General features: G+C 49.1%; 3 protein-coding genes across 5 annotated transcripts; 2 read left to right on the plus strand and 1 right to left on the minus strand.

Moving 5' to 3' along the window:
- Window positions 1-1,621: 1,621 nt before the first annotated feature.
- On the minus strand, window positions 1,622-11,111 carry CIB3 (calcium and integrin binding family member 3). Of its 2 annotated transcripts, XM_054396317.1 has the most exons (6): window positions 11,061-11,111; window positions 10,675-10,709; window positions 8,403-8,514; window positions 4,290-4,437; window positions 2,662-2,857; window positions 1,622-1,643 (listed from the first exon to the last, which is right to left on the minus strand). In XM_054396317.1, exons 1-6 carry the CDS (start codon window positions 11,109-11,111, stop codon window positions 1,622-1,624), a joined length of 564 nt encoding a protein of 187 aa, XP_054252292.1. The 2 variants fall into 2 exon arrangements, with proteins under 2 accessions (XP_054252292.1, XP_054252293.1); XM_054396318.1 differs by lacking the exons at window positions 8,403-8,514; window positions 10,675-10,709.
- Window positions 11,112-12,872: 1,761 nt separating this feature from the next.
- Window positions 12,873-14,062, plus strand: FAM32A (family with sequence similarity 32 member A). The gene is made up of 4 exons (XM_054396320.1): window positions 12,873-12,951; window positions 13,033-13,171; window positions 13,309-13,362; window positions 13,548-14,062. Exons 1-4 carry the CDS (start codon window positions 12,875-12,877, stop codon window positions 13,614-13,616), a joined length of 339 nt encoding a protein of 112 aa, XP_054252295.1. The 5' UTR covers window positions 12,873-12,874; the 3' UTR covers window positions 13,617-14,062.
- Window positions 14,063-14,594: 532 nt separating this feature from the next.
- Window positions 14,595-24,285, plus strand: AP1M1 (adaptor related protein complex 1 subunit mu 1). 2 transcript variants are annotated; one of them, XM_054396316.1, is made up of 12 exons: window positions 14,595-14,636; window positions 15,278-15,434; window positions 16,311-16,378; window positions 17,008-17,138; window positions 17,285-17,432; window positions 18,319-18,460; window positions 19,499-19,641; window positions 20,943-21,014; window positions 21,568-21,726; window positions 22,186-22,311; window positions 22,904-22,979; window positions 23,769-24,285. In XM_054396316.1, the coding sequence occupies exons 1-12, from the start codon at window positions 14,595-14,597 to the stop codon at window positions 23,789-23,791; spliced, it is 1,287 nt and encodes a 428-aa protein (XP_054252291.1). In that variant the 3' UTR covers window positions 23,792-24,285. The 2 variants fall into 2 exon arrangements, with proteins under 2 accessions (XP_054252291.1, XP_054252290.1); XM_054396315.1 differs by having other exon boundaries at window positions 18,319-18,445.
- The last annotated feature ends 1,287 nt before the right edge of the window (window positions 24,286-25,572 follow it).

Genomic DNA, 25,572 nt, shown 5'->3' on the forward strand with positions numbered 1-25,572 from the left:
TTCTCTGGGAGCCACATGCTCAGCTCTGAGCTTGCCTTGGGACTTAGGGCTTTGGTTTGGAGACAACTTCCTGCACCCCACTATATTCTTCTTTTTATTCATGCCTGTAAGTTGTGTTTTTAGAATGCCCACTTTGGGCTGCCACCCTTCCCACCTTACAGCTGCTTGCTTAAACACTTCTCATGGATTTTTTTGGTTGGTTTGGGTTTTTTTTTTTTTGTTTTGTTTTGTTTTGTTTTTCCCCCTCCTCTTTGTATCCAACCCCCGGGGCTGTTGTTTATTGCAGTCTGGATGTTTCTACTCTTGTTGTACAGGAGGCTGAGCACTGCCTAAATAAACTTCTTATGAAAAGAGACTTTCACAGACTGAGTCTGTCAGTTGTGTTCCATCATTGCTGGCTGGCAGACAGGGGCTGAGGAGGGGTTCTAAAAACAGACAAAGAGGGGCAGGGGCCTGGGCTGGGCTCTCCTGTCCTTCACCTGGGTTGACTTCTCATTATCAAGTCTGAAAACAGAGCTCTGCTCTTGGTGCTGCTCAGGACCTGTGATGGATTCTGAGACACACTGGGGGAAGGCTTCAGCAAAGTGATTTACTGCACTGCTGGGAGGCCAGGCTGGGGGAGCTGGGCTTGGGCAGAGAAGGGAGGGCTCCAGGGGGACCTCAGAGCTGCCTGCCAGTACCTGAAGGGATCCTCCAGGAAAGCTGTTGGAGTGAGACAGAGGAGGGCCACAAAAGGTGAGCCAAGGGCTGGAGCAGCTCTGCTATGGGGACAGGCTGAGGGAGCTGGGGGTGTGCAGCCTGGAGAGGAGAAGGCTCCAGGAGGACCTCAGAGCTGCCTGCCAGGACCTGAAGGGATCCTGCAGGAAGGCTGCAGAGAGACTTTTCCTGAGGGTGTCTAGAGACAGGACAGGGGGGAATGGTTTGAAGCTGAGGCAGAGCAGGGTTAGGGTGGAGCTGAGGAAAAAGCTCTGCAGTGTGAGGGAGGTGAGACTCTGGCACAGGCTGCCCAGGGAGGCTGTGGATGCCTCCTCCCTGGGGGTGTTCAGGGCCAGGCTGGATGAGGCCCTGAGCAGCTGAGTCTGGTTGAGAGGTGTCCCTGCCTAGGGCAGGAGGGTTGGAGGAGATGAGCTCTGAGCTCCCTTCCACCCTGAGCCATTCTCTGATGTGTTGCAGCTGCTGAGAGGAGTTGCTTGCACGGTTTGGATGAACCTTACTGCTTTGGGGTTTGGTTTTTTTAATGCTTTCCAAGTTTTTTATCCAGGCTAAGGCAGTTTCTTAAGAATCTCTCACAAGCTGTAATTGGATACAAGCCTCTTAACCACCTGGTGGTATCTGAACTTCCACAAATCAATTCCCATCCCCCTCTCCAGGCCAGATTTGCTCCCACAGACTGGGGGGGAAATAGATATTTTTGTTAGATGACAGGGAAATGTTAATGAAGAGCTCAATGATTCCCTTTTAAAGAGGCAAACAAGAAGCAGACATCTCTGCCTGGTTCAGTGAGCAGCAGTTGTCCTCTTTGCTCCTCTCCTTGGCTTCTCTCTTGAAGGGGCATTTCAGATGAAGGAAGAGTTGCTGGAGGTTCAGGAAGTGCTTCCCTCTGTGTGCTGCAGAGCTGGGATCAGATTCGGATGTGGAATGTGCTGTTCAAAAGAGGGAGGAATGGTCACCCACCCACTTGCCCCTGCTCCAAGGGATTCACCACACTGCCTGGGACTGCAGGAAACTGGAAGAACAGCTTGTCAGGAACAGCTACAGTCAACCAACACAAGATCTGAGAGCTGCTTGGGGTGAGACATGAGGCAGAGAGAGCAAGACTCACCGGAGCTCATCTCCTGTGCTTATCAGCAGGGCCTCCCTGCTAATGTTGACTTCTTAGAGGACTACTTGTCATGGCAAAAGCACATGGGAGGGTCAAAGAGCAAGTCAAGAAGCCTCCACACTTCAGGCATCTCTTTTCCCACTCTTTGTGGTGAGAAGCTCTGTTAGAAGCTGCAAAAGCAGCGTGGCCAGAGATGGGGAGGAGGGATGGAGAGAAGGGATTCTGCCTCTCTGCTCTGGGCAGACCTCACCTGCAGTGCTGTGTCCAGCTGTGGTCACAGACAGGCATGGAGCTGCTGGAGCAGGTCCAGAGGAGGCCACAAAGATGATCAGAAGGCTGGAGAACCTCTGCTACGGGGACAGGCTGAAGGAATTGGGGCAGTGAAGCTTGGAGAAGGGAAAGTTCCAGGGAGACCTTAGAGCTGCATTTCAATGTCTGAAGGGGACTTAGAGGAAGGGGCTGCTCAGAAGGGCCTGTGGGGATAGAACAAGGAGCAATGGTTTGAAACTGGAGCAGGGGAGGTTTAGGTTGGACAGCAGGAGGAAGCTCTGCAGTGAGGGTGGGGAGACAGTGGAACAGGTTGCCCAGAGGCATGGTTGAGGCTCCATCCCTGGAGGCATTCAGGATCAGGCTTGATGTGGCCCTGAGCAACCTGCTGGAGTTGGAGGTGTCCCTGCTGACTGCAGGGGGGTTGGCCAAGATGAGCTTTGGGGCTCCCTTCCAACCCAAGGCAATCTGTGAGTGCTGAGGAGATGTCAACCACAACCAAAAAAAAAAAAAACAACCAACCAAAACCACCTAAGAGCAATTCTGTGTCAGAAATGAAAAGCAAAAGTTACCTGAGGAAATCTGGAGCTCTCACTATCATGTGCTGAAAGTCTTCCAAGGACAGCTTGCCATCATTGTCTGCATCAGCTTCATAAATCACTTTTTCACACACCAGGTTGACTTCTTCTGGGGTAAGTTCATTCCTGGTTAATTTGTTAACAGTTTTCTCCAGGTCTGCTTTGCAGATGTAATCATCGTTGTTAAAATCTGCAAATGAAGCCAAAAGTGACCCAAAGTCAGCACTGAACATGGGCTGACTGCCAAGACACTGAGAGGTTTGGTGCCCAAGCTGAATTCTCCAACCAGAAATCAAATGAACTGTGCTTGATTGTCTGAAACTCCCAAGAGCCAAACCACAAAGCCTGGCATTGTCCACTCCTCAGCAGCCACAGGGAGAACAATTGGACACTGGAAGGAAAATTGGAAATGGCCATGGTCTGATGGCTAAACAGAGGCTGGCCAGCATCCAGGTCAGCAGCCCCTAATGCAAGAAGGATCTGGAGGTGCTGGAAGGTGTCCAGAGAAGGGCCAGGAGGATGAGCAGAGGGCTGGAGCTGCTCTGCTGTGAGCACAGCCTGAGAGAGTTGGGGTTGTGCAGGCTGGAGAGGAGAAGGCTCTGAGCAGACCTTCTTGTGGCCTTCCAGGGTCTGAAGGGGGCTCCAAGAAAGCTGGGGAGGGACTTTTTTTAGGGTGTCAGGTAGGGATAGGACTGGAGGGGATGGAGCAAAACTAGAAGTGGAGAGATTCAGATTGGATGTCAGGAAGAAATTCTTCCCCATGAGGGTGGTGAGAGACTGGCACAGGTTGCCCAGGGAGGTGGTGGAAGCCTCATCCCTGGAGGTTTTTGCAGCCAGGCTGGAGGTGGCTGTGAGCAACCTGCTGTGGTGTGAGGTGTCCCTGCCCATGGCAGGGGGGTTGGAACTGGCTGAGCCTTGAGCTCCCTTCCAACCCTGACAATTCCCTGATTCTAAATCCTTCTGGCTAAGCACTGCTCCTGAACTAAACGCAAGAAATAATCTGAAGGTCAAGGCTGAGGTTTGGTGAGGATTCAGTTGCTGAACCTCTTTGCTGAATCCTGTAGTTTAAATGGCAAAAAGAAAGGGACTTGGCTTGCTGCATCTGCCTGCATCTGGCTGCATCTGGCTGCATCTGGCTTTAGCTGATCCTAAAGAATAGCCCTGAAAATTGTACTGTAAAACAAAACAACAACAAAAAAAATCTTGAATCCATGGAAAAAAACTGCTGGAAGTGTGTTGGAAGTGTGCTTCCCTACCTCCCCATCCAAACCACCCTGCAGATTCACAGGCAGCCAAATCCCTTGGGCTGCACTTTGCCCAAGCAGCTCCTCAGCCAGGACTGTTCCCTGAATGTTTTAGCAGCTCTTGCAAAGTGCAGCTTGCCCATTTTGCACTCAGTCCTGATCCCAAACTCAAGGAGAGCCAAAGGGATAACAAGGAGCAGAAGCTCCTAGGGGCCAGAAGAGTCCTTTAAAGGCAGTGGTAAGAAATGGTCAGGAAGATTTTGCACCCCCAGGGGAAGCTGCAGGGTTCCCTCCACCCCCACTCTAAGTTTCCTTTTTTGTGTGTGTGTGTGTTTTTTTGGTTTGTTTGTTTTTTTTCTTTTTTGATGCCTGTCTCACCATAAATTTTGAAAGCATAATAAGCTTTCAGGTCCCTGGGAGCCATCTCACTCAGCACTGAGAACATGTCCAGGAAATCATCCAAGGTCATGTTGCCATCTCCCCGCGCCGAGAACACCTCTGCAATCCGCTGCCGGAAGGGATTGTCCTGGGAAGGGAGACAGCAGCAAGGGCAGGTCAGCTCCAGGGTTTATTCAGGACCAGGGAATCACAAAAATGCTTTAGATGGGAAGGGAAATTTAAAGCTCATCCAGTCCTGCAGGCAGCAGGGACATCCCTGACCTCAGCAAGTTGCTCACAGCCCCAAGCGAGCTCCCCTGGGATGGTTGCAGGGATGGGGCAGTGCCACCTCTCTGGGCAGCCTGGGACAGGGCATCAGCACCCTCAGCATCACACATTTCTCCCTTCTCTTCCCTCACATTCTCCCTCTTTCACTCCTCACACATTTCTCCTTCTCTCCACTCTCACTCTCCTCTTTCACTCCTCACACATTTCTCCTTCTCTCCACTCTCACTCCCTCTTTCACTCCTCACACATTTCTCCTTCTCTCCACTCTCACTCTCCTCTTTCACTCCTCACACATTTCTCCTTCTCTCCACTCTCACTCTCCTCTTTCACTCCTCACACATTTCTCCTTCTCTCCACTCTCACTCTCCTCTTTCACTCCTCACACATTTCTCCTTCTCTCCACTCTCTCTCCCTCTTTCACTCCTCACACATTTCTCCTTCTCTCCACTCTCACTCTCCTCTTTCACTCCTCACACATTTCTCCTTCTCTCCACTCTCTCTCCCTCTTTCACTCCTCACACATTTCTCCTTCTCTCCACTCTCTCTCCTCTTTCACTCCTCACACATTTCTCCTTCTCTCCACTCTCTCTCCTCTTTCACTCCTCACACATTTCTCCTTCTCTCCACTCTCTCTCCCTCTTTCACTCCTCACACATTTCTCCTTCTCTCCACTCTCTCTCCCTCTTTCACTCCTCACACATTTCTCCTTCTCTCCACTCTCTCTCCCTCTTTCACTCCTCACACATTTCTCCTTCTCTCCACTCTCTCTCCCTCTTTCACTCCTCACACATTTCTCCTTCTCTCCACTCTCTCTCCCTCTTTCACTCCTCACACATTTCTCCTCCTTCTCCTCCACTCTCTCTCCCTCCCTCTTTCACTCCTCACACATTTCTCCTTCTCTCCACTCTCTCTCCCTCTTTCACTCCTCACACATTTCTCCTTCTCTCCACTCTCTCTCCCTCTTTCACTCCTCACACATTTCTCCTTCTCTCCACTCTCTCTCCCTCTTTCACTCCTCACACATTTCTCCTTCTCTCCACTCTCTCTCCCTCTTTCACTCCTCACACATTTCTCCTTCTCTCCACTCTCTCTCCCTCTTTCACTCCTCACACATTTCTCCTTCTCTCCACTCTCTCTCCCTCTTTCACTCCTCACACATTTCTCCTTCTCTCCACTCTCTCTCCCTCTTTCACTCCTCACACATTTCTCCTTCTCTCCACTCTCACTCTCCTCTTTCACTCCTCACACATTTCTCCTTCTCTCCACTCTCTCTCCCTCTTTCACTCCTCACACATTTCTCCTTCTCTCCACTCTCTCTCCCTCTTTCACTCCTCACACATTTCTCCTTCTCTCCACTCTCTCTCCCTCTTTCACTCCTCACACATTTCTCCTTCTCTCCACTCTCTCTCCCTCTTTCACTCCTCACACATTTCTCCTTCTCTCCACTCTCTCTCCCTCTTTCACTCCTCACACATTTCTCCTTCTCTCCACTCTCTCTCCCTCTTTCACTCCTCACACATTTCTCCTTCTCTCCACTCTCTCTCCCTCTTTCACTCCTCACACATTTCTCCTTCTCTCCACTCTCTCTCCCTCTTTCACTCCTCACACATTTCTCCTTCTCTCCACTCTCTCTCCCTCTTTCACTCCTCACACATTTCTCCTTCTCTCCACTCTCTCTCCCTCTTTCACTCCTCACACATTTCTCCTTCTCTCCACTCTCTCTCCCTCTTTCACTCCTCACACATTTCTCCTTCTCTCCACTCTCTCTCCCTCTTTCACTCCTCACACATTTCTCCTTCTCTCCACTCTCTCTCCCTCTTTCACTCCTCACACATTTCTCCTTCTCTCCACTCTCTCTCCCTCTTTCACTCCTCACACATTTCTCCTTCTCTCCACTCTCTCTCCTCTTTCACTCCTCACACATTTCTCCTTCTCTCCACTCTCTCTCCTCTTTCACTCCTCACACATTTCTCCTTCTCTCCACTCTCTCTCCCTCTTTCACTCCTCACACATTTCTCCTTCTCTCCACTCTCTCTCCCTCTTTCACTCCTCACACATTTCTCCTTCTCTCCACTCTCTCTCCCTCTTTCACTCCTCACACATTTCTCCTTCTCTCCACTCTCTCTCCCTCTTTCACTCCTCACACATTTCTCCTTCTCTCCACTCTCTCTCCCTCTTTCACTCCTCACACATTTCTCCTTCTCTCCACTCTCTCTCCCTCTTTCACTCCTCACACATTTCTCCTTCTCTCCACTCTCTCCTCTTTCACTCCTCACACATTTCTCCTTCTCTCCACTCTCTCCTCTTTCACTCCTCACACATTTCTCCTTCTCTCCACTCTCTCTCCTCTTTCACTCCTCACACATTTCTCCTTCTCTCCACTCTCTCTCCCTCTTTCACTCCTCACACATTTCTCCTTCTCTCCACTCTCTCTCCTCTTTCACTCCTCACACATTTCTCCTTCTCTCCACTCTCTCTCCCTCTTTCACTCCTCACACATTTCTCCTTCTCTCCACTCTCTCTCCCTCTTTCACTCCTCACACATTTCTCCTTCTCTCCACTCTCTCTCCCTCTTTCACTCCTCACACATTTCTCCTTCTCTCCACTCTCTCTCCTCTTTCACTCCTCACACATTTCTCCTTCTCTCCACTCTCTCCCTCTTTCACTCCTCACACATTTCTCCTTCTCTCCACTCTCTCCCTCTTTCACTCCTCACACATTTCTCCTTCTCTCCACTCTCTCTCCCTCTTTCACTCCTCACACATTTCTCCTTCTCTCCACTCTCTCTCCCTCTTTCACTCCTCACACATTTCTCCTTCTCTCCACTCTCTCTCCCTCTTTCACTCCTCACACATTTCTCCTTCTCTCCACTCTCTCTCCCTCTTTCACTCCTCACACATTTCTCCTTCTCTCCACTCTCTCCTCTTTCACTCCTCACACATTTCTCCTTCTCTCCACTCTCTCCCTCTTTCACTCCTCACACATTTCTCCTTCTCTCCACTCTCTCCCTCTTTCACTCCTCACACATTTCTCCTTCTCTCCACTCTCTCTCCCTCTTTCACTCCTCACACATTTCTCCTTCTCTCCACTCTCTCTCCCTCTTTCACTCCTCACACATTTCTCCTTCTCTCCACTCTCTCCTCTTTCACTCATCACACATTTCTCCTTCTCTCCACTCTCTCCTCTTTCACTCATCACACATTTCTCCCTTCTCTCCTCTCTCCCTCTTCCAGTTTCAAACCATCCCTCCTTGTCCTGTCCCAGCAAGCCCTGCTCAAAGCCTGTCCCCAGCTTTCTGCTCACCTCTTTCAAGCACTGAAAAGCCACCAGAAGGCCTCCTTGGAGCCTTCTTTTCTCCTGCACAACCCCTGACTCTCTCAGCCTGGCTTCACAGCAGACTGTGAGCATTGCTGTGGCCTCCTCTGGCTCTTCCCCAGCAGGTCAATATCCTCCTTGTGCTGAGGACTCAGATGGAAGCCAGAACTGGAGCAAGACTCTTTTTACTGTCACCTCATTTTGGCAAACCCTCCCCTCTCTGCCAAGTCCTTGCCTGGTTGTGATGGTTTGAAGCAGTCAAACCATCACACTGCTGGTGTGTCAGAGGCAGGCACAGCTGCAGCCTCCTCTCACCTTCATGCAGTTTCAGGGTGGTGTTCAGGGAACCTCTAGAAGCTTCCAGAGAAGACCTTTTTGCCTTCCCACAGCCCAAATTTCTTTGTCATCTCAGCCTCCCAGCAATTAGTGGCAGGTGAATTATTAAAGAGAAGGGGTAGATGATGAAACTGAAATGTGTCACTTGATTCTGCTCTGTTCCTGGCTGGGTACCTTCAGCTCTGGCATGCTGCCAATGAGTTGATAGGGAAGTGTCACCTCTGGTTTCTGGGTGTAGTCGAGTGGAACCAGCTGGGGGGCGAGGTCTCTGTATCTGTAGAACAGCCTGGGACAGAAGAGGGAGGCTTGGTCAGGCAGTGAGGGAGTTAGACCCTGGAGGAGGCTGTGCTTGGCCTTTTCTCTGTTGTTCTTCACCTCTTTTCCACAGAATCATAGGATTAGAATCATAGAATTGTCAGGGTTGGAAGGGACCTCGAGGATCAGTTCATCCCTGAGCATTCCACACCACCTCACACCACAGCAGGATGCTCACAGCCACCTCCAGCCTGGCTGCAAACACCTCCAGGGATGAGGCTTCCACCACCTCCCTGGGCAACCTGTGCCAGGCTCTCACCACCCTCATGGGGAAGAACTTCCTGACATCCAATCTGAATCTCCCCATTTCTAGTTTTGCTCCATCCCATACAGAATCACAGATTTAGAGTCATAGAAGCACAGAACTGTCAGGGTTGGAAGGGAGCTCAAGGCTCAGCCAGTTCCAACCCTCCTGCCATGGGCAGGGACACCTCACACCAGAGCAGGCTGCCCACAGCCACAGCCAGCCTGGCCTTAAAAACTGGGAGAGAAAGGAGAGGGAGAGGGAGAGAAAGGAGAGGGAGAGGGAGAGAAAGGAGAGGGAGAGAGAGAGAAAGGAGAGGGAGAGGGAGAGAAAGGAGAGGGAGAGGGAGAGAAAGGAGAGGGAGAGGGAGAGAAAGGAGAGGGAGAGGGAGAGAAAGGAGAGGGAGAGGGAGAGAAAGGAGAGGGAGAGGGAGAGAAAGGAGAGGGAGAGGGAGAGAAAGGAGAGGGAGAGGGAGAGAGAGGAGAGGGAGAGAGAGGAGAGGGAGAGAGAGGAGAGGGAGAGAGAGGAGAGGGAGAGAGAGGAGAGGGAGAGAGAGGAGAGGGAGAGAGAGGAGAGGGAGAGAGAGGAGAGGGAGAGAGAGGAGAGGGAGAGGGAGAGAGAGGAGAGGGAGAGAGAGGAGAGGGAGAGAGAGGAGAGGGAGAGAGAGGAGAGGGAGAGAGAGGAGAGGGAGAGAGAGGAGAGGGAGAGAGAGGAGAGGGAGAGAGAGGAGAGGGAGAGAGAGGAGAGGGAGAGGAGAGGAGAGAAAGGAGAGGGAGAGGGAGAGAGAGGAGAGGGAGAGGAAGAGAGAGGAGAGGAAGAGAGAGGAGAGGGAGAGAGAGAGGAGAGGGAGAGAGAGAGGAGAGGGAGAGAGAGAGGAGAGGGAGAGAGAGAGGAGAGGGAGAGAGAGAGGAGAGGGAGAGAGAGAGGAGAGGGAGAGAGAGAGGAGAGGGAGAGAGAGGGGAGAGGGAGAGAGAGGAGAGGGAGAGAAAGGAGAGGGAGAGAAAGGAGAGGGAGAGGAGAGAAAGGAGAGGGAGAGGAGAGAAAGGAGAGGGAGAGGAGAGAAAGGAGAGGGAGGTAGGGATAGGTAAAGATAGAAATAGATCTAGATGTAAATAGATATAGCAATATATATAAAATAGAAATAAATATATAGAGATATAATTATATATTAAAAAGATAGAAATACATAGAAATAGAAATACAGAGAGACACCAATATATGTAAAATGGATATAAATCTATAAAAATAGAAATAGAGAGATAGAGAGATAGAAATAGATATAAAAATATAGAAATAGAACTACAGAGAGACATAAACATAGGTAAAATGGATATAAATCTATAAAAATAGAAATATAAAGAGGCATAGAAATATAGAGAGATAAAAATAGATATAAAATATCTATAAATATATAGAGATAAATACACAGAGATATAAATATATTAAATAGCTATAAATATAAATATAGAGGGAGATAAATCTGTACAGTAGGTATAAATATAGAGAAATATAAAAGACATCAGAATATAAGTGGCTATAAAATAGCTATAAATACAGAGAAATGTTTAAAAAATTAGAGAATGTAGGTGGAATTACAGAAATATAAATTTCTCTATAAAAAGAACAGATATCACCTCCAACTCACAACATTTCTTTCCAACAGAGGCTGCTCCCAGACAGATTCTAGCTCAGTCTGAGATCAATAAGAGGATTTCTCCATTACAAAGTCCAAAGGTTTTGCTTTAAATTTGTTTCAATCCACTTGAAATTATTTTTTTTAATGTGTTTGGGTTTTGTTTTTTTTTTTTCCCCAGTGCCTCCCCCTCTCTGTAACTTCTCTTTGCAGCAATCTCTCTCCTTGGCAGCCAAAGTGCACCTGAGGCTCACCTCAGAATCTCTTTCCTCGTGAAGAATGTGCAGTCCTGGGGAAGGAAGAAAAGATATCAACACTCAGTGACCATTTCCAGCAGGGATTGGCCCCAACTTTTCCAGAGCTCTCTTGGAACAGCTGTGGCCAAGTATTCATCCTCTTTCTTTTTTTTTTTTTTTTTTTTTTTTTTTTTTTTTGGTTGGTTGGTTTTTTTTGGTTTGTTTGTTTGTTTTGGGCATATAATTAGGAGTAATTCATAACTCTTCCTGCTGGGAGACTCCTAAAATCTTTGCTGCCATTTTAGAGCTCCTGCTCAGCAATGTTTTAAAGAGGTTGTTTAAAAGCAAACTCTCTCACTGCTCTTCTCTGCTCCGTCCAAACAACCATTTCCTTTGTTTCCTACCTGATATGCATCCAGCTGCTCTGGAGTGAAAACGGTTTGCTTGTTGCCCATTCCTGGTTCTGAGTGCTGCCTCTTTTCCCATCACCCTTTCTCTTCCCCCGACCCTCCTCCTCCTCCAAAGGCAGCTTTATACCTCTGGATATTCAGTTATTAAAAGCTTGCAACAATGAGCTGCAGGTATAGCAGAGGATCAAGTAACCACCTCCCCTATTCCCCAGGCTGCAAAGTATCATAATAGGAGCATTTCATCAAATCTTTAGTCTGGCTACTCAAGGCTCTTCTCCAGCATCACTCACCTGTCTCCTGTGTGCACAACAAAGCCTCAGGTTACACCATTTAGCCAAACAGCTGATAGCTTCTGGTGGCTTTGTGGCAGCAGGGAGACCTCACAGGTGATGCTTCCTCCTTCCTCCAGGTGCATTCAGTCAACAGGAAAGTGTTAAGAGTGGATTTATTCCTTCTTTAAGAACTAACAGCAAATGCTGGAAAGGTGTCCAGAGAAGGGCCAGGAGGATGAGCAGAGGGCTGGAGCTGCTCTCCTATGGATGTGGAGGCAGGCTGAGAGAGTTGGGGCTGTTCAGTCTGGAGAGGAGAAGGCTTTGAGGAGACCTTCTTGTGGCCTTCCAGGGGGTTACAAGAAAGCTGGGGAGGGACTTCTTAGGGTGTCAGGGAGGGATAGGACTGGGGAGAATGGAGAAAAACTAGAAGAGGGTAGATTCAGATTGGATGTTAGGAAGAAATTCTTCCCCATGAGGGTGGTGAGAGACTGGCACAGGTTGCCCAGGGAGGTGGTGGAAGCCTCATCCCTGGAGGATTTTGCAGCCAGGCTGGAGGTGGCTGTGAGCAACCTGCTGTGGTGTGAGGTGTCCCTGCCCATGGCAGGGGGGTTGGAACTGGCTGAGCCTTGAGCTCCCTTCCAACCCTGACAATTCTATGACTAACAGTGGTGGTAACTCCTTGTCCTTTCCTTCTCACTGGTGCCAGTAGTAGTTTGTACTGGAGGTAGTATCAATAAAGTTTGCTCAGCCTCTTTATTCTGCCTTATCTGCTATCACAAATTACTTTACACACATTATATTCTGTGATTCACACAGTTATTAGTGCTCCATGATGCACATATACAGAGAGACTGAGAGAATGTTGATATGTTCTCTGATTCATAGAATGGCTCAGGTTGGAAGTGACCTCAGAGATCATCCACTCCAACCTCCCCACCATGGGCAGGGACACCTCTCGGCACCTCCCCAGTTCAAGAGGGACAGGTTGCTACTGGAGAGAATCCAATGGAATGCTATGAGGATGATGAAGGGAGTGCAGCATCCTTCTCCCGAGGGGAGGCTGAGAGCCTGGAGAGGAGCAGCCCCAGAGGGGATCTGATCAATGCTCAGCAAGAGCTAAAGGTCGTGAGGATGGGACTGGGCTCTTTTCGGTAGTGACCAGTAACAGGACAAGGGACAGAAGGAACAAACTAGCAAACAGGAGGTTTCACCTGAACTTGAGGAAAACCTCTTCTTTGAGGATGCCGGAGCCCTGCAGCAGGCTGCCCAGAGAGGTTGTGGTGTCTCCTCTGGAGAGCTTCCAACCTCCCCCGGCCGTTGTGCTGCTGTGCAAGCTGCTGTGGGTGCCCTGCTTTAGCAGGGGGCTTGGACTGGATGATCTCCAGAGGTCCCTTCCAGCCCGCACCGTGCTGGGACTCGGTGCTGCGGCTCGGAGCGGTTCAGGCAGGGCACAGCCCAGCCCGGTGCCCGTTGCTGCGGTAACGCCGTGCCGCCAGGGGGCGCCACCAGAGCGGCGCTCCCGGCAGCGCCAGAGCCATGGCGGATTACGAGGCCGTGCAGCGCGGACCGCTGCGGCTGAAGGGCAGCGGCGGGGCCATGGGGGCCGGCAAGCGGTGAGGAGAGGGAACAGGGGTCGTGGGGGACACACCGGGGAGGGCAGCCGGGACTGGGCCCTGACCGCCCTCTGCCCGCAGGAAGAAGAAAAAGGCGAAGGACAAGGCTCAGATCCTGGAGCAGATCGTGAGCAGCAAGAAGCAGGAGGAGGAGAAGAAGCGCGGCCTGGACAAGCGGACCCCGGCGCAAGTGGCCTACGAGAAGATGCAGGAGAAGCGGGTAGGGCTGCCCTGCCTGCTCCGCATCCCTTGGGGGGGGCTCCGTGGCGTTCAAAACCCCAATCCATCCCTGAGATGTGGCCCTTGAGGGGCTACGAGTGCTGGGAGTAACCAAGTCCCTCTTGTGTTTTCCTCCAGCAAATGGAAAGGATCCTGAAGAAAGCCTCTAAAACCCACAAGCAGAGAGTGGAGGTGAGCCCAGGCAACCCCTTTGTACTCAGGCTGCTCTGCGTTTCCCAGCACGCAGGCTCCTTGTGGTGGAGGAACCGTTTGGGCTTGGTGAAACACAGGAGCGGGGAGGCAGAGAGCGGTCTGCTGGTTGAACGGCGATGATGTTAGCAGCTAACACTCAAATCACTTCTCCTTCTCTCCCCTAGGACTTCAACAGGCACTTGGATACTCTGACTGAGCATTATGACATTCCTAAAGTCAGCTGGACCAAGTGAAGGGACTTGCTTGCCAGGGCTTTGGAACAGGAGTGGTGTTTTGTTTGTCCTGAACAGGGGGGTTGCCATCTCCCTCTGTGTATTCTCCCCGCTGAATGTTTAATACATCTTCCCAGCGTTTACAGCTTCCTGCTGGTTTATTTCACTGCTTTGTTTTTATTTTGCTGCTTTGTTTTTTCAAAACCAAACACCCAACAAAGCCTCTGGGTGGCTGATGAGCTCTGATTTATGTAGGTGGAGGGGGTTTTAGCGCTTGAAGTGAGATTAAAGCCAAAAATCCAGCTGGAAAACATTCCTTTATTTGTTCGATGCTAACTCTTGAGAGCCTCACACAGCATAAGCTTCAGGAACTGGAGAATTTCTTCCTGTCTGGAGTTCTTTCAGAGGTGGAGGGTTTGGTGTTAACTTGTAATTGATGTAACTTATTAAAGTGCTGCTTTCCTCCTCTTTTATTTTGGTGCTGAGTTACCTGAAAAGCCAGGGGCTGTGCACTGCCAAAGCCATTTGTCTGGTTGTGCTTCACCTGCCTTTACCGTGCCTGCTCCCTTTGAGAGGGGAGGTGTTTCTCGGTGCTTAAAACGCACCTCTGAAACCCCAATATTCTTGAACCTGAGCATTGTCCCTCTGCTCTCGCTGCTTGGGTGCTCACCCCAGGCACCCCTCCTACCCCCCAGCCCGGCCAAACCTCCCCCGACGTCGCAGCTCCTCACCCCCAGCCCCGCTGCTCTTCGCAGCGCTACGAGACCGTTTCCCAGAGAGAGAAGAATAAAAGACCCTGGGACTATTTAACAAGCGTCCTCAGTGATTCACGATGTTCTTCCGCCGCGGCGGCGGAGCTCTGCGCGTATCCCGCCCCGCGGCAGCCGGAGCTCGCCTTGTGTCGTCACTTCCGGCCGGAAGTGCTGTGCGGGAAGCGGAAGTCAGGGTGGCTGTGGCCGGGCGGAACGGCGGCCCGGGCGGGAGGCGGCGGTGGGGGCGATGTCGGCCAGCGCTGTCTACGTGCTGGACCTGAAGGGGAAGGTGGGGCCCGGACCGCGGCAGAGGGGCCCTGCGGGGCCGAGGCGGAGCAGCTGCCCTGGTGCTCGGGCTGTTGCGGGGGACGGGCACGGTCCGGGCTGTGAGCGGCCCTGGGGTGGTGGGGGTCCCCCGGCCGCTTTGGAGGCTGCGGGTGCCGCGTCCCCCATCCCGGCGCCTCCGTGCTGCCAGTGTGAACATAGCGCTGCGGGGCCGAGCGGTGACACGGGAGCGCCTGGTCGCCGTTAGAGGGGCTAAAAGGGGTGGCCGCCGGTAGCAGAGGTACCAGCAGGGCCCTTGGGCATCCCACCTGTGGTAATTAATCGCTGCCGTAGTTAGTTTCAGAGGAGCTGGTTGTTTTCCCATCCTAAAGGCAGCGTTGGGGTGTGTGCAGCTATAGGTGAAGAATGAGTGGGAAATATTAACACATGGCTTAGTAATGAGAGGTTGGGGTTTGCCTTCTGAACAGCAAAGCGTTTTGGCCTTGTGCTTTCCGTTTGTAGCCTGCATAGAGGCTAGAGGGAGCCTTGGTGCCTTTAAAAGTCACTTAATGAGGGCTCCCCAAGCTCTTGTGTGTTGGTCTTTCACTCAGGAAAGAGGAGAAAAACCAAAACAGATTCAGGGGTTTTGTGTTCCTCTCTTTGTAGGTCCTCATATGTCGGAATTACCGCGGAGATGTGGACATGTCAGAGGTGGAGCATTTTATGCCAATCCTTATGGAAAAGGAAGAGGAGGGGACACTGTCTCCTATCCTAGCACACGGAGGAGTTCGTTTCATGTGGATCAAACATAACAACCTCTATCGTATCCTTGCCACTGCACACAGCCATGTGCTGCTGCTGTGCTCTTTGGACCAAGTGACCTTTGAAGGGCTTTTCCAACCTAAAGCATTCCATGAGCCACAGATTTTTTTTTTTTTTTTTTTTTTTTTTTTTTTTTTTTTTTTTTTTTTTGCTGGTTGGGTTTAAATGCAAAGGGTTAAGTGACACAAGGAGGGCAGTAAAGTCCAGTTGTGCTTTACCTAGTGTCATGTGCACCAGCAGCACAGGGGGCAGGAAAAGGTTTATGTTAATTTAATCAATCTTCATATCCCATTAGACCAGAGCCTAAGAGTTATGATCAGAGGGTTGGAGCTCCTTTGCTATGGAGACAGACTGGGAGAGTTGGGGCTGTTCAGTCTGGAGAAGAAAAGGCTCTGAGGAGATCTTATTGTGGCCTTCCAGTATATTAAGGGGGCTACAAGAAAGCTGGGGAGGGACTTTTTAGGGTGTCAGGGAGGGGTAGGACTGGGGGGAATGGAGGAAAACTAGAAATGGGGAGATTCAGATTGGATGTTAGGAAGAAATTCTTCCCCATGAGGGTGGTGAGAGACTGGCACAGGTTGCCAGGGAGGTGGTGGAAGCCTCACCCCTGGAGGATTTTGCATCCAGGCTGGAGGTGGCTGTGAGCAACCTGCTGTGGTGTGAGGTGTCCCTGCCCATGGCAGGGGGGTTGGAACTGGCTGAGCCTTGAGATCACTTCCAACTCTGACAATTCTATGATTCTAATTTTTTCAGGTTTGTTTTTGTTTTTTTTTTTTTTTGCCATCTCTCATTGTCTAAAAGCTTTCCAAAATGCACTTGGTGGGGATTTCTTTTTGGTCCCTCTGCTGATTGCTTGTTCCTGAACCTCCTTTATCAGTTGTTGCAACTTCTAAGAAAAATGCTTGTGTGTCACTGGTGTTTTCATTTTTATACAAAGTAGTTCAGGTGAGTCCCAACATTTCAGAAGTCCTCTCCATCTCCTCTTTCAGTTCAAGCTAAGTTTCCTCTAAATAGAAGTGCTTAGAGCTTCCACATTTGTAAAGATCTCTGTGGTAATAGCTTTTTTTTTTTTTTTTCCTTTATATTTGATTATTTTGTAGAACTCTCTTCCTAACTACTAATAATGGAATTGATATTTTGTAGCTGAGTAGGCAAAAAAAAGGATGTGACACCACCCTGTAAGTAGTTGCACAAGACCTGAGAGACATGGAAGAGAATTGTGACCTTGCTGCATGAGTAGTGGCTAGCACCTAGATTCTTATGTTTGGTTCATCTGTACCTGGCATGAAAAATATTTTCTCCAGCATAAATATTTTTCCAAATAGTTAGAGCTGCTTTTAGGGTGATTTTTTTTTTTTCCTAGCTCTCTTTTAATGGAGGTGGGGTTTCCTGAGGCTGTTTGTGAATTATGGGGGTTGGTTTTGGGGCTTTTTAAAGTGATTCTTTTAGATGCAAAAAAAAAAAAAACCAAACCCAAACCCCAACCAACACCACTGTGCATGTGCTGAATTCCTCCCATTAATGTTCTCCCTATCCCCTACCTCCTGTCCTTTTTGTTTGTTTGTTTGTTTCAGGTTTTTTCTGAATATTTCAAGGAGTTGGAAGAAGAAAGCATTAGGGATAATTTTGTTATTATTTATGAGTTGTTAGATGAGCTGATGGATTTTGGCTATCCACAGACCACTGATAGTAAAATTTTACAAGAGTAAGTATCATTCTGCATCACTTTGCACTCCTTGCAAAGTTCTGAGCCTTCTTCCATGCTCACGTGCTTTGGTTTGGGTCTAAATTATCCAAAGGATTGAGATGAATTTCTTTTCTTTCCTCCCTGCTCATTGTGTGGCCCTGAAGATACATCACTCAGGAAGGTCACAAACTTGAAACTGGAGCTCCACGTCCACCTGCCACTGTTACAAATGCTGTGTCCTGGAGATCAGAAGGGATCAAATACAGGAAGAATGAAGTGTTCCTGGATGTTATAGAGTCTGTTAACCTTTTGGTGAGTCCCTTTGGTTTGATCTTTGAATGGGGGTTGTAGTAGTAAGTGTTGAAAAGGGCTCATTGGCTGAAAGCTTGGAAGGATAGAACAAAAAAAAAAAAAAAAAAAAAAAACAGAGTGACTGTGGCTGGTGCACTGTGATGCTCTAAATAGAGTTGTAGAATGGTAGGGGTTGGAAGGGGCCTTCTGAGTCCAGTCCCCCTGCCAAAGCAGGGCAGGTCACACAGCAACACATCCAGATGGGTCCTGAAAGCCTCCAGAGAAGGAGACTGCACAACTTCTCTGGGCAGCTTGCTCCAGGGTTCCTGCACCCTCACACCAAAGAAGTTTTTCCTCATGTTCAGGTGGAACTTCCTGGGTTCCACTTTGTATCCCTTGTCCCCCATCCTATCACTGGTCACCACTGAAAAGAGCCTGGCCCCTTCTTGACACCCAGCCTTCAGATATTTGTAAACATTAAGAAGATTCCCTCTCAGGCTGCTCCTCTCCAGAGTAAACAGCCCCAGGTGTCTCAGCATTTATTCACCAGGCAGATGCTGCAGTCCCCTTCATCAACCTCCTAGCCTCCATTGGACACTCTCTAGTGTATCCCTGTCCCTCCTGAACTGGGAAGCCCAGGACTGGACACAATACTCCAGATGTGGTCCCAGCAGGGCTGTGAGATAAATGATGTCTGCAAGGCTGAGTACCCCTAAGGCCCTCCAGCAGACAGCTCATGCTCCTTGCTGAGCTCTGCTGTGTCCTCTCCTCCCCTCTCCGTGCCTTCCATTCAGGAGAAAGCTATCCAGGAAAGCTTGGGAGGTGGGGCTGGAGTGGGAGAGTGTTGTCTGATGTCATGAACAGATGACAGCAGAGCAGCCTGACTTCCTTTCCCACTGACTTTCAGGTCAGTGCCAACGGGAACGTGCTGCGCAGCGAGATCGTAGGCTCCATCAAGATGAGAGTTTTCCTCTCGGGAATGCCGGAGCTGCGCCTGGGCTTGAATGACAAAGTCCTCTTTGACAACACAGGCCGTGAGTATCTCAGGAGTAGCTGAAGGTTGTTAGGGTTTGGGATGCCTGAGGGTTCGTCTGGAAGGGTTTGTGCTGAGAGCAGTCTTGAGGAGAAGGACTTGGGGGTGTCGGGTGGGGATAAACTCAACATGAGCTGGCAGTGGTCGCTGGCAGCCCAGCAGCCAAAGCTGGGAGAGCAGCAGCACAGGGAGGGGATTCTCCCCCTTTGCTCTGCTCTGCTGAGACCCTACCTGCAGCACTGCCTCCAGTTCTGGGGCCTCCAACACAAGGAGAACATCAAACTGTTGGAGAGGGTCCAGAGGAGGCTGCTAAGATGATCAGAGGGCTGGAGAACCTCCCTTATGGGGACAGGCTGGGAGAGTTGGGGCTGTTCAGCCTAGAGAAAGCTTCAGGGAGACCTTAGAGCAGCCTTCCAGGTCCTGAAGGGGCTCCAGGAGAGCTTTTGATAAGGGCAATGACTTTGAGCTGGAAGAGGGGCGATTTAGACTGGAGATAGGAAGAAATTCATTACAGTGAGAGTGGTGTTGCCCAGGGAAGCTGTGGAAGTCCTCTCCATGGAGGTGTTCAAGGCCAGGCTGGATGAGGCCTTGAGCAACCTGGGCTGCTGGGAAGTGTCCCTGCCCATGGCAGGGGGTTGGAACTGGATGATCTCTAAGATCCCTTCCAACCCAACCCATTCTGGGATTCTGTGACAGAAATACTCCTGGTTTTAGTATAGAACAGCACATCAAGTCTTACGTGACAGTGCCCAGCAGAAGTGGAATGCCCTGGTAGCCACCTAGGCTTCCTCTTCTCTTTCTTCATTGGGATTTCTGTGCTCCTATAAATGTAGAACAAGGTAAAGTACTGGCTGAAAGGGAGGGAGGTCAGCTGTGAGAAGCCTGAGGACACAACTCCTGGAGCAGCTTGAAATGTCTGTTCTTCTGGAAGACTGGATGAGGCACTTGGTGCCATGGTCTAGTTGATTGGGTAGGGCTGGGTGATAGGTTGGACTGGATGATCTCAGAGGTCTCTTCCAACCTGGTTGATTCTATGACTCTATGATTCTGCCAGGTGGCAAAAGCAAATCAGTAGAGCTGGAAGATGTCAAGTTCCACCAGTGTGTCCGTCTGTCTCGCTTCGAAAACGACAGAACCATTTCTTTCATCCCTCCTGATGGAGAGTTTGAGCTCATGTCCTATCGGCTCAATACCCACGTGAGTCTCTGGAGGGTGGCGCTTTGGATTGGTTTGGTTTGGGTTTTTTTTTTTTTTAATAGGATAATGGTTTGAATTGTGAGCAGAATGGTTAAAAATGGCTTTGCCTTAGTGTCGGGTTTGTTCTTGGAGCGTGCGCGGTGTGGTCGTTTCCAAAGCCAGCTGGTGACAGCAAAGCTTTGTGGTGATGTGTTTGGAGGAGGGCTGGAACACCTCCCCTGCTGGGGACAGGCTGAGGGAGTTGGGGCTGTTCAGCCTGGAGAAGAGAAGGCTCCAGGGAGACCTCAGAACAGCTTTCTGGTACCTGAAGGAGCTACAAGAGAGCTGGGGAGGGACTTTTGGCAAGGGCTGGGAGTGACAGGATGAGGGACAATGGCTTTGAGGTGGGAAAGGGGAGATTGAGACTGGAGATGAGGAAGAAATTGTTGCCAGTGAGGGCGGGGAAGACACTGCAACAGGTTGCCCAGGAAGGTTGTGGATACCCCCTGCCTGGGGTGGGTGTTCAAGGCCGGGCTGGATGAGGCCTTGAGCAGCCTGGACTGGTGCGAAGTGTCCCTGCCCATGGCAGGGAGGTTGGAACTGGATGATCTTGAAGGTCCCTTCCAACCCAACCCATTCTGTGACTCTGTGAGGTGTCAGTGTAGCAATTCATCCTGCCTGGCAGCAGCTGGATTCCTGTCATGTCATAGAATCATAGAATGGCCTAGGTTGGAAGGGACCTGTAGTAGTTTGAGCTCGTCCCTAGCTTAGCTATTAGTTGTAATTAGGACCTTAAGAGATCAGGAAGGGACCTTAGAGATCAGGAAGGGGACATTAGAGATTTGGTTGATTGGAGCATGTCAGCCTCAATGGCAAGGAGACCTGGCCTTAGGGGAGAGGAAAAATGGAATATAGAGCAGCTGTGTAATGCCCAGCTGTGAGAGGAGACAACAACTGAAGAGTTCAGTATTAATTTTTTACTTTTAGGGCAGTAGCTTGGAGTTATTGTTAGGGTTTGCTACAATCTAGTCCCTAGTGTGTGAAATCAGTGCAGGTGTTTTATGGCTCAACCTGAGAGGTATCTTTTTAAGCCTGTGATTCTTGTGCCACCTGGTAGTTGCTGTATCAGTGCTAAGTAGAATTTCTTTGTTTCAGCTAAACCCACAATTTGTTGGGCATTGCAAACCTCTATTGTAACGTTTGGGATGTGGCTTTATGGGGAAGCAGCATTTTGATGACCTTGTCAAAGTCAAAGCTACAGCTCTTGAAGTGTTTGGGGTTTGTTTTTGTTGTTGTTGGTTTTTTTTTTTTTTTCTTTTTAGGTCAAACCACTGATCTGGATTGAGTCTGTGATTGAAAAACATTCCCACAGCCGCATCGAGTACATGATCAAGGTCAGAAAAATTCCTTGGAATCATAGAATGGTTAGGGTTGGAAATGACCTCCAAAGCTCATCCAGTCCAACCCCCCTGTGGTCAGCAGGGACATCCTCCACTAGATCAGGTTGCTCAGAGCCTTGTTGAGCCTGACCTTGAATATCTCCAGGGGTGAGGCCTCAGCTACCTCCCTGGGCAACCTATCCCAGCCTCATGGTGCAGAACTCGTTCCTAACATCCAATCCAAATCTCCTCTTCCCTAATTTCAATCCATTGCCTCTCATCCTGTAACACCTTGTAAACAATCCCTCTGCAGCCTTCTTGTAGACCCTTTCAGGTACTGGAAGGCAGCTCTAAGGTCTTCCTTGGAGCCTTCTCTTCTCCAGGCTGAACGCCCCCAGCTCCTTCAGCCTGTCCTCACAGCAGCGGTGCTCCAACTCTTGGATCATCCTTGTGGCCACCGTTGAGGTGGAGGGGAATTGTGTGTCTCAGCCCTGAAATCATGATGAAAATAGTGGAGAATGGAAACATTTAGAGTCTTCTTTCCTCATTGTTGTGTGTCTTGGTGTAGGCCAAGAGCCAGTTCAAGCGTCGCTCGACGGCCAACAACGTGGAGATTCACATCCCAGTGCCGAACGATGCCGACTCGCCCAAGTTCAAAACCACTGTGGGAAGTGTCAAGTGGGTTCCAGAGAACAGTGAAATTGTCTGGTCCATTAAATCTTTCCCAGTAAGTGTTCTCTTTACTTTTTAGCACCTAACAGTCTCACAATGAGCGTTCAGATTCGGCCTAAAGCAAGTTTTAATAGCAGCGGAGAAGTAGTACTGGCTACTGCTGCTTCCTGTTTTCCCTTGGAGGAAGGCTTGGAGCTTGCTGAGAGAGTTTTTTCAGGCACTGTTGTTTGGATATTTATTGGTTTTTAACTGGGATCATTTTCCAGAACTGGGTTAGAGAGCAGAGATCCCCTTTGTCAGGAAGTGTTTCAGAGTGTCTCAGACAGGACAAATCCAGGCCATCTCAGGGTTCTGCAGCTTGTTCCTCCTACAAGGACAGGCTTTTTTTTCAGCCTAGAGAAGGCTCAGAGCAGAGGTTCTCCAGGCCTGGAAACTGCTGGTGGTGTTAGGAGGGGTTTTTTGTTGTTTGTTTCAAGAAAAAAAACCAAAATAAATCATCTGTCCTTTTGGATAGGGTGGGAAAGAATACCTGATGAGAGCTCACTTTGGACTGCCAAGTGTGGAAGCTGAAGATAAGGAAGGAAAACCTCCCATTAGTGTGAAGTTTGAGATTCCATATTTCACCACTTCAGGAATCCAGGTTAGTAGCTGAAAAATAGAAATCCTGAGCAGTGATCATGCTGAGCTCTTCACACACAAGTTTTTCTTCCTTGATGATTCTCTTCAGTGTTCTCTAATGGGCTCCCCAGTTCAAGACAGGCAGGGAACTACTAGAGAGAGTCCAGTGGAGGCTACAAAAATGCTGAAGGGCCTGGAGCAGCTCTGAGGAGGAAAGGCTGAGAGCTCTGGGGCTCTTAAGCCTGGAGAAAAGCAGCCCTAGAGGGGATCTGATCAATGATCAGCAGGAGCTAAAGGGTGGGGGACAAGGGGATGGGGCCAGACTCTTCTCAGTGGTGGCCACTGATAGGACAAGGGGCAATGGGCACAAAGTGGAACCCAGGAGGTTCCATCTGAACAAGAGAAGAAACTTCTTTGGTGTGAGGGTGCTGAGCCCTGCAGCAGGCTGTCCAGAGAGGTTGTGAAGTCTCCTCTGGAGAGCTTCCAACCCCATTGTGCTGCCGAGCAAGCTGCTGCTTTAGCCAGGAGGGGGTTGGAGTGGCTGATCTCCATGCTGGGATTCTGGGAAATGTTGCTTGGCTGCCGTGGGAGACTTTGCTGACCTCTCCTTCCAGGTTCGCTACTTAAAGATCATTGAGAAGAGCGGCTACCAGGCCCTGCCCTGGGTCCGGTACATCACCCAGAACGGAGGTAAGTGGAAGGCAAGAGGCTGTGGCCATCCCCCTGCTTGGGGGTTTTGTTCCTCCAGCATCACCCTGTAATCTGAAACACACCAACCCAGCTTGTTTTTATATTCCTGAGTATTAAACTGGATAGTTCAGCTACACCTTAGATGAAGGTGTGCTGCTTTGGGTGCCCTGGTGAAGGACACAGTGGGACAGGTTCAGTGATGCTGTTGAAGGCTCTGGTTATGAAAGTGGCATTCAGGGAGACTTCTGGAGTGCCAGTTCAAAAAGAAATTGGTCACAGTTCAGTCTGCCAGCTCTGAGGTGTGTTAAGACACTGGCTGCTGAAAGATGGGAGGCTGTTAGCAAAGCAGAAGTGGATGGGGTGTTGTTGGTGTTTGCTTTTTGGGTTGGTTTGGTTGGGGAGTTGGTTGGTTTGGGAGTTTTGTTGGGGGGGGTTTAGTGGTGGGTTGGGGGGGGTTTGTTTGGTTAGGAGTTGGGGCGTTTTGGTTGGGGGGTTTGGGGAGTTTTGGTGGTGGGTTGGGGGTTTTGGGGGTTTGTTTTGGCTGGGGGTTTTCGTTCGGGTTTCTTCTTGTTTCTCTAATCTCCCCTGTTCTGGTATGGAGGCCTGGCTGCCTTCAGTTACCTTCATCAGCCTCAGAGCTCATTGTCCTAACCACTCTGAGCACACATCTGGCTTTATGTGACACCAGCTCATCCCAATCTGCTGAGCTGCTATGCTACCTCTAAGTGAGACCAAAAAAAACCCTAATTTACTGACTGGAATTTTATTTCCTCCCACCCTTTTCCCCAGACTACCAGCTTCGAACACAGTAAAAACACCTCACGAGCCACCCACCAGACAACAGAACTTCAGGCCTCCAAGTTTTGTTTGCAGAAGCTTCTGTGGTACTGAGAGCTGTGAATGTCATTGCCAAGGGTCTGGTTTCTGCAATCCTGGGTTGAAAGGAGAAAGAATTGGGAAGTTTTCCTCCTTTCCAATAAGGTGTTTTGAGCATTTGGAACCATTAGTATTGATTGTGTGAATATTTATTTCCTTCTTAGAACACGCTGATCTTGCTGCTAAATGCTAATGACAGTAGGGAGTAGTGGTTTACCTTGAGGAGCCAGGAGGACAAGGATGAACCTTGGGAATGTCTTTGTGGATGAATGCCTTTGTCTGTTACACTGGCAGCATCTCTAGTGTTGGTGTTTTAGGATCTCTTAAAGACGTTGGCAGCGTCGTGCTACAAATTAGGGAGATAATAATTGTGCAATTAAATGACTGCTGAAGACTTAGCTGGATTTAGCCCAAGGTATTTATTTTATTTGGGTTTTGGTGTGGTTTTGTTTTGTTTTTTTTTTTTCTGGGCATATGGGTGCCTTAACTCATTCAAAACTCTGTTACCAAAACTTACAGGTAATGAGTTAAAACTATCTGAAGTCCCAAAAAATATTAGTTGCCTTTTTTTTTTTTTTTTTCCTTTTGCCTGGTTTCAAACCAATTAAATCTGACAGGATTCAAGTGAAGGGTTTGGAAACACAAATCTGGGGGTTGTTAAAGACTTAATTAAGTTGAGAATGAGTGCTCAGAGCAGTAAATTTCTCTGGGAATATCTTAGTTTAGGTTTGTCAGAATGAAGGCTGAAGGGTTTCAACCCTTTGGAATCCCCAGGGCATGGACACTCAATGCCAATTGATCCCCAGGGCATGGACACTCAATGCAAATTGCCCCCCAGAGCATGGACACCCAATAAAAATTGACTCCCCCAGGGCATGGACACCCAATAAAAATTGACTGAGTTTGCTTTTTAATTCATACACCAACTGCAAACTGTAATACAGAGGCACAAAACCTCAGCTTAATAATTATTAAACAACAAAAAAAAAAGACCAAACCAATTTAGTTATTAAACAGAAAGACCAATTTAGTTATTAAACAAAAAGACCAAACTGATTTAGCTGTTAAATAAATAAAGACCAATTTTGGATGCAATTTAGTAGGAAGATTGAAAGGTTTATTATTTTTTTTCCTGATAATAAACTCCAACCTCTTCCTGCAAATCCATTGTTGTCTGGGGAAGAGGCAGCTGCAAAACATCTTTCTCCCAGCTTGCCTTTGTGTTAATTTAGGGCAAATATTTCTTTTTTTTTTCTTGCTAAAGCTCCCCAGAATTGTAAAGCTTTATTTGCCCTCTGGGGGATGCTTTGCTTTCTCTTCTCTGTTTATAAACAACTCTCATTACCACCTCCCTGGCAGAAGGGATAAAGAGCTCAGAATGTTCTGCTTTAAGGTATTATTCCTTGGTGGTTGTTATTCTTCTTTTCTTTTACAGGCTGTTCCATTTTTGTTGCAGTAAGCTAAGGTTGCCATGGGTGTGTATAGTTCTGTGCAGTTGGCAGCAAAACTTGGAGGGTTATCAGTATTTTTTTTTTTCCTTTTAAACAGTTTTGGGATTTGTTTTAGACTGGTTTGGTTTGAATTTAGTGTTCCTGGCAGGTGCTAAACTTAAACCATCATAAATCCAGTGAGCACTGTCTGCAGGCTGCTTCATACAGCTCTAGTGAAAGGACTCTCCCACAAGGCTGAGGAAGGATTTTCATCCCTGCTCAATCCT

This window comes from Indicator indicator, chromosome 36 (genome assembly GCF_027791375.1).
Source record: "Indicator indicator isolate 239-I01 chromosome 36, UM_Iind_1.1, whole genome shotgun sequence".
Taxonomy (NCBI): domain Eukaryota; kingdom Metazoa; phylum Chordata; class Aves; order Piciformes; family Indicatoridae; genus Indicator; species Indicator indicator.

Bases quoted from the DNA above. Each gene is read 5' to 3' on its own strand.
- CIB3 (XM_054396317.1), bottom strand. From the start codon at position 11,111: ATGGGCAACAAGCAAACCGTTTTCACTCCAGAGCAGCTGGATGCATAT. The intron at 10,710-11,060 runs GTAGGAAACAAA...TTCCTTCCCCAG, and splicing joins AGCAGCTGGATGCATATCAG to GACTGCACATTCTTCACGAG. The intron at 2,858-4,289 runs GTGAGACAGGCA...CTTCATTTGCAG, and splicing joins TTATGCTTTCAAAATTTATG to ATTTTAACAACGATGATTAC.
- FAM32A (XM_054396320.1), top strand. From the start codon at position 12,875: ATGGCGGATTACGAGGCCGTGCAGCGCGGACCGCTGCGGCTGAAGGGC. The intron at 13,172-13,308 runs GTAGGGCTGCCC...GTTTTCCTCCAG, and splicing joins AGAAGATGCAGGAGAAGCGG to CAAATGGAAAGGATCCTGAA. The intron at 13,363-13,547 runs GTGAGCCCAGGC...TCTCTCCCCTAG, and splicing joins CCCACAAGCAGAGAGTGGAG to GACTTCAACAGGCACTTGGA.
- AP1M1 (XM_054396316.1), top strand. From the start codon at position 14,595: ATGTCGGCCAGCGCTGTCTACGTGCTGGACCTGAAGGGGAAG. The intron at 14,637-15,277 runs GTGGGGCCCGGA...CTCTCTTTGTAG, and splicing joins TGCTGGACCTGAAGGGGAAG to GTCCTCATATGTCGGAATTA. The intron at 15,435-16,310 runs GTATCCTTGCCA...CTCCTTTATCAG, and splicing joins CAAACATAACAACCTCTATC to TTGTTGCAACTTCTAAGAAA.